This window comes from Raphanus sativus, chromosome 9 (genome assembly GCF_000801105.2).
Source record: "Raphanus sativus cultivar WK10039 chromosome 9, ASM80110v3, whole genome shotgun sequence".
NCBI classification, from domain to species: domain Eukaryota; kingdom Viridiplantae; phylum Streptophyta; class Magnoliopsida; order Brassicales; family Brassicaceae; genus Raphanus; species Raphanus sativus.
The window spans coordinates 11,247,751-11,267,292 of record NC_079519.1 but is presented as its reverse complement, the minus strand read 5'-3'; the positions used below and the strand labels follow the sequence as shown (position 1 = coordinate 11,267,292).

Genomic DNA, 19,542 nt, shown 5'->3' with positions numbered 1-19,542 from the left:
AGTTGTGAAAGTAGATAGGTTTTGTATCCTCAATGCTCTGATTAGTTATGGTTTGATTTTCTCGATTGATTCAAGTTCTGAAACTAGATAGGTTTTAGTTCCTCAATTCTGTGATTAGTTAGGGTTTGATCTTGTCGATTGATTCTAGTTCTGCAAGTAGATAGTTTTGGGTCGTCATTGCTGTGATTACTTATGTTTTCGGTTCATATTTGTTTCCATTAATCACAGAATTTTTTTTTTTGCAGGTCTGGGTTCGTATCTTCATAGTCTTGCGTCTTCTATATCTGTGGAGGTTAGACACATCTATTTCTTCTAATTTTGTAATCATTTGTAGACTTTTATTTGTAGACATTGCATTTGTTGTTTGCGGTTAACACTTCGACTAGTAATTTATATTGTCAATTGTTGCTTGAACCATGTACGCTTGTTTGAACTGTGGCAAGGGTCTTAACAATGTTGGACAAGTCATGGGTCCATTTATGTAGGTATGTAAATTTGTTTAAGTGTTCAGTTTATGCATTTCGACACTTCTTGTCATAACTTTTTTTTTTGTTTGACATGAACTTAAGAGTTGATTCTGTATATGAGAGAGGTGCGAGGAGTTTTGTCAATGATGTTACTGCTAAGTTAGGAGTTAATGGGAAGATTGTATGTCCATGCGCCCGATGCCGTAATCTAAATCGCCATACAAGTGAGGAGGTTGTCTCTCATTTGGTTATAAATGGAATGGATGATGCCTACAAGGTACGCTCGGATTGGTTTCACCATGGAGATGGTAACTCAGTTGATGTGGTGGGAGTTAAAGATATATGCTGGAATGCTGAGATCCTTAGATTATATGAAGCCGCAAACTGCTTAGATGACGATTTAGCCATTAGGGGGTCAGAGTTACGTGAGTCAGTTGAGGGTGAGGATAGGAAAGAAGATGAGTTTTTAGCAAAACTTGCAGAGGCTGAAACCCCCTTGTATCCGACGTGTTCGAGTCATAGCAAGCTATCAGCTGTAGTTTCATTGTTCAGGATTAAGTCTCAGAATGGGTGGTCAGACAAGAGTTTTGATGACTTACTGCAAACATTGCCGAACATGTTACCTGAAAACAATGTCCTGCACACATCAACTTATGATGTCAAGAAGTTTTTGAAATCTTTTGATATGGGTTATCAAAAATTCATGCTTGTGTGAACGACTGCTGCTTATTTAGAAAGAAGCTCACGACGGCTGAGAGTTACCCAAAATGCAAGGCGTCTAGATGGAAGACCAACATGCATACTGGTGAAATCAAGAAGGGTGTTCCACAGAAGGTTTTGAGATACTTTCCAGTCATACCTCGCCTGAAAAGGATGTTCAGATCGGAGCAACTTGCAATGGATTTACGATGGCATTTCAATAACAAGAGCACAGATGGGAAACTGCGCCATCCAGTAGATTCAGTTACTTGGCAGTCAATGAATGACAAGTATCCGGCGTTCGGAGCGGAGGAGAGGAACTTGCGACTTGGGCTTTCAACAGATGGGTTTAATCCCTTCAGTATGAAGAACAGCCGATACAGTTGTTGGCCTGTGTTACTGGTGAATTACAACATGGCTCCTCACCTATGTATGAAGGAGGAGAACATAATGCTCACTCTGCTGATTCCAGGACCCCATCAACCGGGTAATAGTATAGATGTTTACTTAGGACCTCTGATAGAAGATTTAAAACATCTGTGGTGCAAAGGCGAGTTAACATACGATGCAGTTAGTAAGACAACCTTTAATCTTAAGGCAATGCTTCTTTGGACTATTAGTGATTTCCCGGCATACGGGAATCTTGCTGGTTGTAAAGTGAAGGGTAAAATGGGTTGTCCTATATGCGGGAAGCACACAGATAGTTTGTGGCTGAGTAATAGTAGGAAATTCGTATTTATGGGCCACCGGAAAAGTTTGCCTCCCTTACATAGTTTCAGAGGAAAGATGTGGGAACCGAAATTCGCACTGTCGATTTTAGTTAAGTTGAAACGTAGGAAAACTAAGTTGACCTAGTTTTCCCCGAGGATCCCGGCTATCTGCTGGGCCACGCACGACAAAGTTAAAACAAGTCTAATTCGAGAATAAATGCGTAAAATGAATAGAGCAAAAAGAAAGAATCTTATTTCCGAATCTGCGGAGAACGTTTGGACAACAGGTCGAGATCTCGGCCACGAGAGCTGTCGATCGTCGCTTAGTCTTAGAACCTAGATCTAACCTAGTTGAGTCGCAGCTCGCTAAAAAAGGAAATAAGCGCCTAAGTTCTAAATTGCTCTGGAGTAGTTTCTTTCTTCTGATTTCGGATCCCCCTTCCTCTGCTCCTAGCATTGCTTATATACTCCCATATGACGGTCTATCCTTGGTGGGCTGAGTCTGCCGTGGGCTGGACTTTTTCCATTTTCGTCGGCTTTCGTGTTTATCGGGAAAGTTGACATTTATCTTTTCGGAAAGTTGACATTTATCTTTTTGGAAGTTTATCATTTATCTTGTCATGCGAAGATAATTGTAAACCGTCGCATCTATCCCTTTAGAAAATCGTAAACTGGTCGTCCGATCGGAGTTGGTCCCTTTCGGGCCGCATTCCGGGCTTCCGCTGTTTTTCTACGATTTCTCTGAAAGGATGCTCCTACTTGGATGTCGAGTCTTTCGGAAGATCTTCGATCCATTGCTGAGGTGAATGGTGTTGTACGATAACCATCACCGTTTTATACGAAGTCTTCCTATCCGTTGACGTCTTAGGGGTTTTCAGAAATCCCGGAACAGAAAAAGGAGTTTTATTTATAAGGACTCGGAAAGTCGTGAAACACGGATTTCTGGCGACCCGGAGGCTTGGAACTTATGCACGAAGACTAGCCGTCCGACGACCCGAGCGAGCACGGGGCTAGCCGCCCGGCGACCACGGCCAGCACGGGCGCTAGCCGCCGGCGGCCACGGCCAGCACGGGGCTAGCCGCCCGGCGGCCACGGCCAGCACTGGCGCTAGCCGCCGGCGGCCACGGCCAGCACGGGGCTAGCCGCCCGGCGGCCACGGCCAGCACGGGCGCTAGCCGCCGGCGGCCACGGCCAGCACGGGGTAGCCGCCCGGCGGCCACGGCCAGCACGGGCGCTAGCCGCCGGCGGCCACGGCCAGCACGGGGCTAGCCGCCCGGCGGCCACGGCCAGCACGGGCGCTAGCCGCCGGCGGCCACGGCCAGCACGGGGCTAGCCGCCCGGCGGCCACGGCCAGCACGGGCGCTAGCCGCCGGCGGCCACGGCCAGCACGGGGCTAGCCGCCCGGCGGCCACGGCCACGTCCGGTGTTGGCTGCTCGGTTCCTTCGGCGCGTTCGTGTTCTTTGCGTTTTTAGTTTTCCGTAGGTTTTTTCCTTGTGTAGAAAATGTTTCTAGCAGTTGATTTCGAGACGATGAATCTCGAACTTAATTTTTTCTTAAGGTTTCTCGATTAACAATTAGTCTCTCGAGGTTGCTTTAACATTTTTCATGTTTTTCCGAGACTTTCGGACATCGATTTCGTCTTGACCGATTTTGACCCCAACAGTTAGCCCCCCAGCTAGCTAGGAGCCGTAGGGTTCGTAGGTCCTAGCTTGCGGTATGGTTCATGAGGAAAGTATGGAGATGAAATCGTGCCGAAGGTCGGGGTAAATAGTAAAATCTTTGCCTATAAAGACTTGTGAATTCTTTACCATTCTTACTTCACCCAAGATCCTCAAGTTAATCTCTCTCTTGCAAATTCTCTCTCTGCTTTCAAGAAAAGAATGACTTCAAGATCAAAAACCTCGAGGAGGCAGTCTCACTCGTCCTCGGATAGTTTTCACGCTGAGGAAGAAAATCCGAAGCCCGAGGTTTCAGAGATCAACAGGAGCGCGTACTGCGACGCCGTCTTTGGCACTGATGCTCCCCTTCCCGTGATCCCGATTCCTAGGCGACCTCTGAGGGCGCGTGGAGAAATTGACTCACCGAGCGAAGTATCCCCCGAGTATCTCGAAACTCTTCGAGAGTTTTATGGGGTTCCAGAGGGAGTCGTGTTTCGCATTCCCCGCGGGAATGAGAGTTCGGAGCATCCTCCGGAAGGTTACTTTACTTGTTACGAGGCGTTCTTGACGCAATGCCGACTGTGGTTCCCAATCCCTGGGGTCATTGTTCAGGCCCTTGACCGTTTCGGAATCGCAATCAGCCAGCTGAACGTGTCAGCTTTGGAGAGCTGGCTCGGCGTTGTGATTCTGAGTTACGAGTTAGGGATAGACCTTAGCCCTGCCGATTTCGAAGGGTTATGGAACTCCAAGGCGAGGACCAACTTTTCGGTAATCAATGGAGTCACCTCGCACGCCAAGGATTATGTTGATCGTTTCTTTTTTGTGAGGATATACGGAGAGTCTGTTGAGGAAGGCTTTCTCCACCTATTCCCGACGGACTGGTTGTACCAGCGAGGTAAGATTATCGCAGTCCCTCTTTTAGAATTCGAAAGGCGAGTACTGAACGTGCGTTTTTTTTTTTTTTTAGAGAACAGGTGTCTCGCGCATGTTCCTTCCGATCTTTCGGTCAGGAGGGATCTTTTTAGGTCGAGGCCTTGTTCCTGGAATTCCTTTACTCTCGACCGGATTCGAGGGGCGGTCGCGCTTCACCGATCGCGAGGTGGTACACGTCCCTGCGTCAACGATAGGTCCTACGTTTTTTCCCCTTTAAGGCAGAGGCGGAGACCTCGTAAAGATAAAGGGATCGCTTTTGGGACCTCGTCGGGAGATGGCGCGACGCCGAGATATGACCCTGGCTTTACCTCAGAGAGCCGGGATGTTCCTCCCCCGGGTGACTTCTTTGACGAACTCCCTCCGGCGTTTTCCCGTGACGAGTCTTTGGACAACGAGGAAAGGGACAAAGTGACTGCGGAGGGTGCTCGCTTGGTCAACGAGGTTTGTTTTTGAAACTTGAGTAACTCCTCTTTTCTTTTTATTTGACCTTGGCTTCTTTGCAGGCCGTGAGAGTTTGGAATGCATCGATGATGGGAGTTTCCGCACCGCCCGGTTGGCCCGTTTCAAAGCGGAGGAAACGGAAAGGGAATTTGCTAAGTATCGATTGGAGGTGGAGGAGCAAAATCGCCGGCAAGCCAAGGTCCAGGCTCGAGCCCTCGCTCGTGCGGAAAGGAGCGGACGGAGAAGAGCTGCCGCCGAGATGAACCGAAGGGCCGAAATTTTTTCTACTGAGTTCGAAGCGTACAAAGAGGCTCAGGACTTTGTAGGTGATTTTCGCGAGTGTCGTGGTTCGGTCGGTACCCTCAGCAAGATGCAGCGTGAGGACTTCTCTCTTTCCGGCGAACTTGCCACGATGGATGGCTCGATGAGGATATGTGCCAGCGCCGAATCCTTTGTTCCTCCGATTGAAGGGAGAATTCGAGAACTGTGGAATCCTATCCAAGTCTCGGAGGATACGGCGGATGTAGGCGAGGGTTCAAACGCAGGCGACGGGGGTGAGGAGGTCGACCAGCCCGATTCTTCGTTCGGAATATCTCTAACCGACTGCTATGCATTTGATTATAATTTATGATAGGCCAAGTGTGGCCGTTTGTATGTATGTGTCGCGACCCCTAGGAGGTCGCGTGACTTTATGTTTTTCGGGATCGGCCGTTGGTGGCTTTCGAATCCCTGTTATAAATGCCTTTTATGAACTATGCGTTTTGATTTATACTTTCGTCAAGTGTAGAGGGTTTGAATACGCGTAGTCACTTCGCATTCAATCTCTTTTTTTTTGTCGCTAGGTCCGTAGGTCACTTCGTAGCGAACGTTAGGTTTGTAAGCGATAAGAGGCAAATTTTGGGATCTCGTATTCTGGATACTTATGCCTATGAGATGTCTTAGATACCAGCAAGGCCGGGTTTAGGGCAAGACCTAGGTCTACTTTCGGACTGAAGCTATGCGATGACAAATCGGCTTTCGTTTTGCTTGTTTGCGATTTTGACCTGACTCGTACCGTTCTAGAATCTGCGAAGTGCTTATCGGCTTATATGATTCGTTTGGGTACGAGTCGAGCTACTTCCTTTACGAAGAGCTAACCAAAATTTGGATTTTTTGTATAGCGCGCTATGATATCCTTGTCGGATGCAAAAGGACTTCGTTAGAAGCCGGACTACGAATTTGATTGAGTGAAACGTTTCTGTATTTTTCCGTCGGGGCCAATCGACGGAAATGGATTTTAGAGTCGCGGATGGACTGTTTAGTGGAGTTTTTAGAGTCGCGGATGGACTGTTTGGAGGAAAATGGAGAATCGAGACCTTTTGGGAACTAACGACGTCTCGCGTTCCTTAAAGATATGATTTTCGTTTTCCTTAATGTTTATGCGTTGAGTAAGCATTTGAATCAAAAGGATTTATCATTTATAATGTAGACTACATGCGAAAAGTGTTTTTGCGGGAGTACAAGGATATCCGTTCCCATCTCCCCCCCCCTTTTTGGCGAGGGGGATAGCTGAACTCGTCGGGTTGCGACGAGCTGCCTACGTACCTCTTGCGAGGATCAAGCCATCTCGTAGTTCTGCTTCTATCACGGTTGTTATTACTCCACGATTTCTGGCGCCTTGACTGTTTCAGCTAAGTCGGCGGTCGCGTCGGGAGTTGGATCATCCGTTTTTTCGGCGACGGACTCGAGGATTTTTCCGCTATCCTGAGTCGTGGCCTGTTCGGACAGATCCGAGTTGTTTTCTGCTGAGTTCTCGGAGATGCTCAGATTCTTCTTGGTTCGCTTCGGGTTAGCTACTGGAGCGTTCCGATTGCTGCGAAGTTTATGTGCTCGGCTAGGAAGCAGAGTCGCGACTGTTTTTGGCTTCCCCAGATTACCGCAGTTCCAGTTGGTGTTGGAAATTTGACGCCGAGATGGTAAGTGGATGGGACCGCCTTCATGGCATTTATCCAAGGGGTTCCCATTATGGCGTTATAGATAGCCGGGTTATCCACTACCGCGAATTCGACGATCTTCGTGACTTCTTTAGCCATGACTGGGAGTCTGATTTTTCCGAGGGTCATGGATGTGACGCCCGAGAATCCAGTCAATGGTCTCGGTTCTGGGATGACTTCTCCGAGGGGTATGTTCATCCTCTGCAGAGTGTCGCGGAACATGATGTTGACCGTGCTCCCTGTGTCGATGAGGATGCGGCCGACTTCGAGATCCTGAATCACCAAGTCGATGACCAGAGGATCGTAGTGGGGTTTATCGAGTCCGGCCGTATCCTGTTCTTCGAAGATGATTGCGTGATTGGGAACGTCATCTTCTGGAGACCATCCGGGGCCTGTTTCAGCCCTCCGCCCGTAGGCTTTTATTGACGAGACAGAGTCCTGGAAAAAGTGCGATCCTCCGATGATCATATTGACCCTTTGGCGGTTGTTGTTGTTTCCTTCGCCGTCTTGTCTCCGTTCGCGTTTTTCGCCCGATTGAGTCCCAGGAGCGTTATTCTCGTGATTGGCTCCGTCGGTCTTCGGCGGACGGTCAGAATCTAGGATCAGGTCTTTCACGCTCTTGACCGTTGCTAGTTTGCCGTCAAGCAGTTTCATAATGAGCCTAGCGCCGAGGACTTTGCAGTTGGCGGTGGAGTGACCTCTCGTCTGATGGAACTCGCAGCTGGAATTGTCCTTGTACGAGTTCCGCGTCCAGGTGTTTCCGCTGGTCCTTCCTTGTTCGGAATTAACGGCGTAGTTATGTTCGCCTTGGACGTCTTCCCCCTCGTGATGGACGTACTTGTCGTTACGAGAGGTTCTCTTCTTGCCGGACGCTTTTGGCGGTCCATGCTTTTGCGCTAGGATTTTCATCTCTTCTTCCATGATGATGAAATCCGTTGCTTTGTGAAGAGTGTCCTGGATGGTGCGTGGCCTTTCCAGAGAGATCCACTTTCGGAATTTTGACTTGTACCAGAGGTTCTTCCTCAGGGCGTCGATGGCGACTCTATCGCTGAGGCCTGTTACCCTGGACATCACGAGTTTGAACCTCTTTATGTAGTCGCGGAGCGGTTCGTCTTCTTTTTGAATTAGACTCCAAAGGTCTACGTCGGAAGTTTCCCTGTCCATGAACATGGAGAATTGCTTCAGAAAAGCCGAAGCAAGCTGGCGGAAACTTCCGATGGAGTTTCTTTTCAAGTGTGAGAACCACTCGAGTGCAGCACCTCTGAGGTTCTCGACGAATAGGAGACAGCAGCCGACGTCCTTTTCCCGCTCCGGAAGTTTAGACCTTGCCATTGCAATCTGGAAAGACTGCAGATGTGCCTTTGGGTCTGTGGTTCCATCGTAGGTGGGAAGCTTTATTTTCCCAGGATCCGAGACTCGTGCCTCCGTGATTCGAGAGGTGAACGGGGTTTTTCTCGACTCCTCGAGGAGCAGGTCGATCTCGGGGGCAGTACTGGTTGCGTGGTGAATCTGCGATTTTACCGCTTTCACCTCGGCTGCAGTTTTGGCGATGTACTCGCGGAGATCGTGAATCTCGTTGGCGCCGTTCACGCTCTTCTGTCTACGCTGGCGGCGATAGGCCCGAGTCTGGTCCTCAGCCAGCCTTTCTTGCTCTGACCAGTAGAGGTCTTCTTCCTCTTCTGTCATGGGTTTTTCGAAGGCTGCCGCCAGTCGAGCTGACTGACTTCGGGTCCTTCGGTGGTGGATGTCGGCGTCTTCGTCGGACGGATCCGATTGATCGCTGACATCCAGATTGATTCTTTCGACGTCGTCTCCTTCGTTGTCCCTTGCGGGAGGTGGAAGGTTGCCCGTCGTTTTCTTCTGCCCCGTCGGAGTGGTATCGTCAGGGACGAGTTCCGGGGATTTTCTCGGGGCATCTTTTTCTTGGTCTTCGGAAGTTCCGAAGTCCAGCCTCCTGACACGCCTCACCTTGGTGGATCCGCGCGGGAGTTTGCTTTTCGCTGTTAAGGTATTGACCTGTTTAGCGAGTGAAGCCATTAGTTTCTCCTGTTCTTCCGACCGTTTCTGGGCGGTGGCGAACAGTTCCTTCATCTGGTCCAGCATCGCGGTGTTTGCCTCGGCAGTGACCGTCGATACGTTTCCGTCAGGAGTCTTCTCAGCGTTGACATCGACGGCTGGTCCGTCGTGTGTTTGCTTGTCTTTTTCCGCGTCAACAGACATGCTTAACCGGGCGCGCGTAGTTGCGAGAAAGATAAGCCGTGAATCCCCCTCCTTCTAGCGCCAAACTGTGGGAACCGAAATTCGCACTGTCGATTTTAGTTAAGTTGAAACGTAGGAAAACTAAGTTGACCTAGTTTTCCCCGAGGATCCCGGCTATCTGCTGGGCCACGCACGACAAAGTTAAAACAAGTCTAATTCGAGAATAAATGCGTAAAATGAATAGAGCAAAAAGAAAGAATCTTATTTCCGAATCTGCGGAGAACGTTTGGACAACAGGTCGAGATCTCGGCCACGAGAGCTGTCGATCGTCGCTAGTCTTAGAACCTAGATCTAACCTAGTTGAGTCGCAGCTCGCTAAAAAAGGAAATAAGCGCCTAAGTTCTAAATTGCTCTGGAGTAGTTTCTTTCTTCTGATTTCGGATCCCCCTTCCTCTGCTCCTAGCATTGCTTATATACTCCCATATGACGGTCTATCCTTGGTGGGCTGAGTCTGCCGTGGGCTGGACTTTTTCCATTTTCGTCGGCTTTCGTGTTTATCGGGAAAGTTGACATTTATCTTTTCGGAAAGTTGACATTTATCTTTTCGGAAGTTTATCATTTATCTTGTCATGCGAAGATAATTGTAAACCGTCGCATCTATCCCTTTAGAAAATCGTAAACTGGTCGTCCGATCGGAGTTGGTCCCTTTCGGGCCGCATTCCGGGCTTCCGCTGTTTTTCTACGATTTCTCTGAAAGGATGCTCCTACTTGGATGTCGAGTCTTTCGGAAGATCTTCGATCCATTGGTGAGGTGAATGGTGTTGTACGATAACCATCACCGTTTTATACGAAGTCTTCCTATCCGTTGACGTCTTAGGGGTTTTCAGAAATCCCGGAACAGAAAAAGGAGTTTTATTTATAAGGACTCGGAAAGTCGTGAAACACGGATTTCTGGCGACCCGGAGGCTTGGAACTTATGCACGAAGACTAGCCGTCCGACGACCCGAGCGAGCACGGGGCTAGCCGCCCGGCGACCACGGCCAGCACGGGCGCTAGCCGCCGGCGGCCACGGCCAGCACGGGGCTAGCCGCCCGGCGGCCACGGCCAGCACGGGCGCTAGCCGCCGGCGGCCACGGCCAGCACGGGGCTAGCCGCCCGGCGGCCACGGCCAGCACGGGCGCTAGCCGCCGGCGGCCACGGCCAGCACGGGGCTAGCCGCCCGGCGGCCACGGCCAGCACGGGCGCTAGCCGCCGGCGGCCACGGCCAGCACGGGGCTAGCCGCCCGGCGGCCACGGCCAGCACGGGCGCTAGCCGCCGGCGGCCACGGCCAGCACGGGGCTAGCCGCCCGGCGGCCACGGCCAGCACGGGCGCTAGCCGCCGGCGGCCACGGCCAGCACGGGGCTAGCCGCCCGGCGGCCACGGCCACGTCCGGTGTTGGCTGCTCGGTTCCTTCGGCGCGTTCGTGTTCTTTGCGTTTTTAGTTTTCCGTAGGTTTTTTCCTTGTGTAGAAAATGTTTCTAGCAGTTGATTTCGAGATTAACAATTAGTCTCTCGAGGTTGCTTTAACATTTTTCATGTTTTTCCGAGACTTTCGGACATCGATTTCGTCTTGACCGATTTTGACCCCAACAAAAGAAGACTTGGTTTGATGAGAAAACTGAACATGGGACAAAGGGAAGGATACTGACGGGTAGGAATGTCTCATTTGTGCTGAGAAATTACAAGAATGTGTTTGGTAATATAAAACAGTCTGCAAGAAAGAGAGCTGCTCGAGTTGATGACATAGCATCTGATAACGAGGAGGAACTAAGTGAAACTGATGAAGAAGAAGATATATGAGAGAAAGACGAAGAGGAATTGTCTAGATGGAAGAAACGTTCTGTTTTTTTCTCATTGCCTTATTGGGAGGTATGTATAAAATTTCGATTTACAACTTGTTTAATTCTATAACACTTGTTCTGATTGATTTCTTTATTTGCTTTCACATGAGCAGGAGCTCCCTATTCGACATAATCTAGACGTTATGCATGTGGAGAGGAATGTGGCTGCAAGCTTGATTGCCACATTGTTACATTGTGGCAATTCAAAGGATGGTCTAAAGGCTAGAAAGGATCTTGAAAGTCTTGGTATCAGGAAGGATTTGCATCCCAAAGCTCAGGGTAAAAGGACATTACTCCCAGCAGCTCCATGGTCTTTGTCAAAGTCAGAGAAACACACATTCTGTAAGCGTCTGTTTGATTTTAAAGGACCTGATGGCTACTGTGCTAATATATCTAGTTGTATATCATTAGAGGAGTGTAAGGTGATGGGACTCAAATCTCATGATTACCACGTCCTAATGCAACAACTGCTGCCAGTAGCAATTAGGGGCTTACTACGGAAGGGTCCTAGGGTCGCCATTTTCCGCTTATGCGCTTTCTTCAACCTTCTATGCCAACGAGAACTTGACGTGGAACAACTCCAGCGAATAGAAACTGAAATTGTGGAGACTCTTTGCATTTTTGAAAGATTTTGGCCACCTAGTTTCTTCGACATCATGGTTCACTTGTGTGTGCATCTAGGCAGAGAAGCACGACTTGGTGGTCCTGTCCATTTCCGATGGATGTATCCTTTTGAAAGGTATGTTTTCTTGTGAATTTTTTTTAAAATTTATCTTCTTAATGGACTTACTATTAAAATTTTATGTTCACTTAAAACAGGTACATGAAAGTTTTGAAAGACTATGTAAGAAACACAGCAAGACCAGAGGGGTGTATAGCTGAGTCTTATCTTGCAGACGAGTGCATGAAGTTCTGCTCGGCTTTCTTGAAGACTACAACTAATGTAGAAGAAAAAGCGGATAGAAACACTGAGTACGAGAGCCATTCCATCCTTGAAGGTCGTCCTATATCAGCTGCCCGCTCATTCCAATTTTCAGATACAGAGTTGAAAATAGCTCATCTTGCTGTAATACAAAACACGGCTATGGTGGATCCATATGTTGAGTAAGTTTCTCTTCCTACTTAGAATAGTATTCATTGAAAGTTATATTAGATTCCAGTTTTGAGGTTTTTTTTTTTCATATGCAAGTGCTCATTTGCAACATCTACAAGACTCAAATAGTAGATGTCAACGGGATGCAACTTATTTATGGCGTATGCATACTGAAAAATTCGCGGCGTGGCTAAAGCAACAGGTCTCTTAGTACTGTAAATTTTTTAATTGGATTTTATACCCATGTAGTTTCGCTGACAGTTTTTTATTTTTATAAATTTTAGAAACCTATTGATTCAGCTGATGAGGAAGAGACACTAAAGTGGCTGGCTTATGGTCCTCGTAGTATAGCCAGATCTTACACAGGCTACATTGTGAATGGGCTACGGTTTCATACGAAAGCAGTGCATAGGCTAAGTCAGAATAGTGGGGTTTACACTACAAGAAATTAGCAATATTGCAACAACAAAATTGCAACCTTCATATATGTTAATAATTTGCCATGATTATTGCAATATATTTGCAATGATGAATATTCGTTCCGATTTCATTACAATTTTATTGCAAAACTACAACCACAATATATGTTGCATATTTTCATTACTAAATTGTAATATTTTGCAACATAAAAAAATATCTTGCCAATTTTGCAAGAAACATTCAACAGTTTTAAAACCATTGCTAAATTGCAAAAAGAAAATATAAACAATACGTGAGAAAAACGTGACATTAGTCATATGTTCCTAAAACAATGTTTTGTATGTTAAATAAAACAAAATACTATACTATATATATATATATATATTGGCAATTAGAAGTGTACAATATATTTTAAAGGTTCTGATTCTTAAGATTTTGTAAAAAGTTTTATGTTATGAATTTTTTTGGTCTAGTATAGTGTGATTTAGTTATTCCTATTCAAAATAAAATGAAATTAGATGAAAACTTGGTTTACATATTTCCAAAAATAATAATAAAATAACTATATAGTATATTAATAATTGTTAATTAGGATTTGTTATTAGGCGAAGTACTATTTGGACAAAAAATACAATAAAGTAAATGATCTTCAAAGTTTATATTTGGCAACGCTAATGACTGTGCCGAGAACTTAAAACCCCTAGTCCCGAAATTGATTCAACACAAGTTTGTTGTACACAGTAAAACTTGGGGAATTTTCAAAAATACCACTTTCAAGGTACCATTATTCATCTTTTTTTTTTTTTTTTTTTGAATGAATGTTAAATTTATTCATCAAAAAGCCTTATTACAAACTAGTGCAAAATGTTTACTTGTGCAACAAGCTAAAGGAAACTAAACAACTCAACAATTAAAAAGAACTTTTACTCTAAAGCAACTCCAAAATCCCAATCCCCTCTCAAACTTGACCATAAGACACAAGTCAAGTTTGGTAATGCTATGAGATTCTCCTCATTAAAACCCTCATTAGAGAAAACCCAAATGGGACAAAACTCTAATGGGGGAAAAAGAGTAAGAATCCCATAGCTAGGGGCTCTTAACACTTCACCCGCATCCCACCACTTCACACCCTGAACTTCAAACTCAAAGCACATCACTAATTTCTTTTTTGAAACCAGAATTGAAGTATACCTTCCATCCCTTTCCCTCCCTTCATTTTAACTAGGCTGAGCTTATTTCTAATCCCTTTTTCAGTAAGCTTCTTGAGAATAGAAATAGCCATAGGCTTCTCACCATGACGAATCCTGTTACGCTCTCTCCAAATTGCGTAGATTGCAGCCTGAAAAGCGTATCTGATGCAAAACATACTTCTCCTATCATAAGTACCATTTGAAATCAGCAACATAACTGCATTCCAGTTGCTTGTATGAGAACTACCCAGAATCCCTCCTACAAGGTGAAACCAGAGTTGCGAAGCATAAGTGCATTCAAAGAACAAATGGCTCCGAGACTCTGTAACAGTTTTGCATAGCACACAAACAGCATCAATTCCTTGGCTCCATTTTGCTACTCTGTCCATTGTAGACAGTCTTTCAAGTACTGCTAACCAAGTTATGAAAGCATACTTTGGAGTAGCCATAGCAAACCATACTCCTCGAGCCCATAGTTGCTGCACACTGGATTCTCTAATCAACATCCAAGTTTCATAAGTTGAGAATTTAGCTCTATAACCAGACTTCCCCTTCCAAACGCTAACATCCATGGCTTCACTTTGAGTCAAACTTCTCACATTATCTAAAATGACTTCAATTTCGCTCAGAACTGCAGCCCGATGCCTCCTTCTTCTACGAATACATTGAGCAGCTTCAGCTAGAGTAGCTTCCTTACGAATACCCATGTCAATCATACCTCTGTCTCCCAATATTTCAATTAACACTCCTTTCTCAGACCAGTGATCATGCCAAAATGATATGCTACTTCCATTTCCAACCTCCATTTTATAGAAATTTCTTGCTATTCCTCTTAGCTTCAGTAACTTCCTCCACATCCAAGACCCCATTTGAGTACTAGTTTTTATCTCCCAAAAGCTCTTCTTTTTTAACAGGTTCTCTTTAATCCAACTCCCCCACAGAGATCTTGCTGATAGGAGTCTCCAAATCAACTTCAACCCATAAACCATATTCACTTCTTTTAGACTTCTAATCCCCAACCCTCCTTCCGCTTTCTGTTTACATATAGCTGACCAGGAAACCTTAGCACCAGTAGATTTTAAATCTGGCCCAGTCCATAGAAAAGATGCACATAACTGCTCAACTTCATGAATACATTTGCTAGGCAAACGAAACACAGAAGCCCAGAAGTTTACAATACTCACCAAAACAGATTTAATCAACTGAAGCCGACCAGCATAAGAGAGGAAACGGCTCGTCCAGGAACAAATCTTACTTCTTATTCTCTCCACCAGAGGCAAGTAGTCTTGTCTTTTCATAGCTTGAGTCATAAGTGGCAAACCCAAGTATCTAACTGGAAGAGAACCTTCTGCAAAAGGAAAATTTCTCAATATTCTTCTTTTCTCCTCCGCTTCTACTCCAGCCATGTAAACTGTCGACTTCTCAAGACTAATACTGAGCCCAGACCACTTAGCAAAACCTTCAAAAACAGAGAGAGCCCCCTCAATGGAATCTTTAGTACCCTCCACAAACACCATCAAGTCATCTGCGAAGCATAGATGAGTAAGAGAGATCACCTGACATCTTGGATGAAACTTGAATTTTTTCTCTTTCACTGCCTTGTCTATCTTATGTGAAAGAACATTCATGCATAAGACAAACAAGTAAGGAGAAAGAGAGCAACCTTGTCTCAAACCACGCTTACTCTGAAAATAACCCGCAAGCTCACCATTTACTTGTACTGAGAAAGATGGAGTTGAAATACAAAGCCGGATCCATTGAATAAACCGAGCTGGAACCCCTATTGCCTCAAGACTTCTAATTACAAAGCTCCATTGCACCGAGTCAAACGCTTTCGAGATATCAAGCTTCATCAAACATCTAGGAGTGACAACTTCTCTGTGATAATCCTTAACCAACTCTGAGGCTAATAAGACATTCTCCATCAATAGCCTACCTTTAACAAAAGCTGATTGATTCTCAGACACCACTCGAGGTAGAATCAGCTTAAGCCGGTTTGCTATAATCTTCGAGACCACCTTATAAATCACATTACAGCAGGCAATAGGACGAAAATCTTTCATCTCTAAGGAATCAGTTTTCTTGGGAACAAGAGCTAAAATTGTTGAGTTGACGCCTTTGGGGAGAAAACCATATCTGAAAACTGATTGGATTGCAATGATGAAATCTTGAGCAACAATAGACCAAGTAGATTTAAAGAATTCAACTGGGTAACCATCCGGACCAGGCGACTTATTGGATGGCATAGCAAAGACCACTCTTCTTATCTCCTCTTCTGAAACCTCTGCTTCCAGACTTCTACAATCATCATCAGAACAACGAAACTCAAGAAGCTCTTCAAGCTCTTCCGTAGTTGCTCCAATAAAGTTGTCAGGAACCTTATTCAGAAACTCTGAGAAGAAATACACTGCCTCATCTTTTATGTCTTGCTGTTTCGTTACCACATTACCAGTAGCACACCTGATTTCTCGAATTGTATTTTGAGCTTGACGGGACTTAATGGCATTGTGGAAAGTCTTATTATTCTGATCTCCTACCTCCAACCAGTGCAGCTTCGCTCTCTGTTTTAGAAAATCCTCCTCCAAGCTGGCAACATGCAGCCATTTCTCATAAGCCTCAGCCTCTTCTTGAATAGCTGTCCCACTAGGATTAGACAAAGTCACATTCTGCTTCTCACATAGCCTTTCATGAGCTTCTTTAGCTTTCTTCGTAAGATTTCCCAGCTTCTCCTTACCTAACTCACGAATCAGAGGCTTCAGATTCTTTAATTTTTTTGAAAATCTATATAATGCTGAAGTCGAGTGAAACAGCTTCGGGGTAGAGTTCCAGAAATCTTGAACCAAAGGGAGAAAAGCATCCAACTTCCCTATTGCATTTACATATTTAAAAGGTCTTCTCATCTTCTCATTTGGCGGAAAAATTTGAATCTTACATCTCATGTGATCAGAACAACCTCCAGCTTCAAACACAGAATAGGCACTTGAGAACTTCTGCAACGCTACATCATTAATAAGAACCCTGTCCATTATTCATCTTTACCACCACTAAAGACATATTTTCAAAAATACCTTATTTATTAAAATGGTAAAAACTCTTATACCTTTGTTTTTATATGATTTTCAAAATTTTAATCCCAAATTCTAAATCATAAACCTCCAATTCTAAACCCTAAACCCAAAATCTTCAACTCTAAACCCTAAACCCTAAACTATATACCCTAAATTCAATATCCTAAACCCTAAACCCTAAAGTCTAAACTATAAACCCTAAATCCTCAACTCTAAACCCTAAATCCTCAACTCTAAACCCTAAACTATATACCTTAAACCCTAAAACATCAAATCTTAACCCTAAATCCTAAACCTTCAAATATAAACCCTTCATTAAAAGTAGTGGTAAAAGTGGTTAGTGTAAACATGAAAAGTGGTACTATGAAAATGGTATTTTTGGCAATTTCTCGTAAAACTTTATAAAATATACTTATGGAAATTTGATACCCTAGAGGATTTCAATTCATTATTATACTATGTCCTGTATATGTAAGAGCTCAAACATGAATGGATTATTATATTAAATCCAACGAGAAAAAATTCTATTGAATAGGCAATTTAGGGGTTGATTGGTTTTTCCGCTACCACCCGCAAACGCAGTTTTTGCGGTGGTTGACAGCGTTTCAAAATAATTATACAAACTGTTACAAATCGGTTCAAACCACTCTAAACTTCTTAAAATTAAAAGCTCGTTCCAACTAGCGTTTGCCGTTGCGGACGGTTGCGGTTGGATAAAAAAATATTAAAAAAAAATTCTTAATATTTTAAAATTTAAATTAAATTTTAAAATTAAAAATGAAAATATTATAAATAAAAATATATACACTTTTATATATATTAATTTAAATTCACAAACAATATAGTAACTTTTTTATAAAAACTTTAAAGTAGCTATTCATCATAATTTTTTAAAAGTTAATATACATACATATATAAAGATATACACATATAAAAAAGAAACAAAATATTCTTTAAAAGTTTTAATATAAATCTTCATAAAATATATAACTTTCAACTAATTTGAAAATTAAATAAATAAACTTAATATTATTATTAATCATTTTATATTAATAATTATTATATTTTATCATAATAATATTGTTTTATATTTTATAATGTTATAATATGTTTATATTAATAATTTATTTTTAAACCACTGTAATATCTCATAATCAACCAGTCATAAACATCCCGTAAACGCAATAATTTCTAAACGTCACGTCAGTTATATAAAACGCTATTTAACGCTTGAAACTGCAACCACCCGCACTCGTAAACTTCCGCATCCGCAACCGCAACTGCTGTGTTTGAATTAGTCACACCTTTAGTTGATGTTCGACCACATTATCCAAGACGTTACGTTGCTTGAATTGAAGAAACTATGATCATTTATAGTATTGAATTAAAATTTAAAAATAGAAATTTTCTACTAAGTAATATCAAAATGCACATCATCAATCCCAACGTGAATAAAATTAGTTGTGTAAAGAGTTGTTTGTTTTTTGGTAATTGGACACAAAAATAATCTACTTGTAATATACTTTAGATTCTTTTTTTTTTGTTTCTGTTGTTATCACCTTATATATAGCGATGAGTTTGTTGAGATAATATGATATTGAACGATATATCCCATCTCAAGATACGTAACACGTTCAGATTTTTTTTGTTTTCATATCTATATAGAGACCATATGTGTGCTTTTTAATAACTCATAACACTTCTGTACACAATAGTTCTTCGTAAGCTTATTCATCTCCAGTACTTTTTGTGTGTTTTACTTCTTTTTAATCAGTTTGCTTGCCGTTCAAAAAAAATCAGTTTGCTTTCAAGTGTTATCTTTGACTTAGTCAATTTTTTCAGATGAATTTTTATTTTGTAGAAGGAAAGGAATAAAGGCACATCTTACATTTATGTTCTTCAGGAGACACACAGGAAATCAGATGGGTCATTTGTGGATGAAGGGGAAAGCTAATTAGTGAGGAGTTTGAGAAAATGTAAATGTTTTTTTATGGGTGGATCATTGATGTAGATTTCAAATTAGCGTTGATCTCTTTTTATGAATGCTTGTTGAAATTTTAAATATTTATTGTATTGAATAAATGTTATCAGTTAAATATATGTATTTTATAAAATTAAATTATACATCTGCTATTAAATATAAAAAACCACAATAATCATTTATGCTAAACCTGACAATCTACTAATTTTAGTGAAATATTAATTGATGTCACGTAAGAACCACCTTGCACGAAATGTAAAAGTAACTTAGAAAATATTGCAACAACAATTTTTTGTATCTTTTATGTAGCAAATTTTTGTAGCAATGTATAAGTTGCAACTATACGTTGTAATTTTAACATTTTTATATTCTTATTGCATTAATAATATATCATTGAAGAAATAAATTAATTGCAAATTTGCAATGTTGTTTGTTATAAATTTTATGTAGCAATGATTTGTCACTATTTATAGTTACAAAAATAAGTTGCAAAAATACAACAAAATTGTTATAAAACTATTGTTGCAAAAATATGATAATTATAGCAACAACTCAATTTCTTGCTAATTTTGCTACATATATGCAACAAATGTGAATTTGCAACATTCAAACATCAAGACATTAAAATTTTTCACATTTTTATTGCAAATTGATTTTTGCAACAATATATTAGAGAATTACAACAAAATACCACTATTGCAATAATACTATTTTCTTGTAGTGTTACTATGAGGCAACAGCAATGTGTAGATCAAGTGCAAGGGACACATCGCAGGTGGTAGACGTTGTATCCTACTATGGGAGAGTAGTTGATATTATACTACTGG

The 19,542-nt window shown here is 43.0% G+C and overlaps 1 protein-coding gene across 1 annotated transcript; it reads left to right on the top strand.

Moving 5' to 3' along the window:
• Positions 1-416: 416 nt before the first annotated feature.
• On the top strand, positions 417-12,508 carry LOC130500043 (uncharacterized). The gene is made up of 7 exons (XM_056994740.1): positions 417-481; positions 570-1,085; positions 1,202-1,898; positions 11,077-11,702; positions 11,783-12,067; positions 12,153-12,258; positions 12,341-12,508. The coding sequence occupies exons 1-7, from the start codon at positions 417-419 to the stop codon at positions 12,506-12,508; spliced, it is 2,463 nt and encodes an 820-aa protein (XP_056850720.1).
• Positions 12,509-19,542: the final 7,034 nt, after the last annotated feature.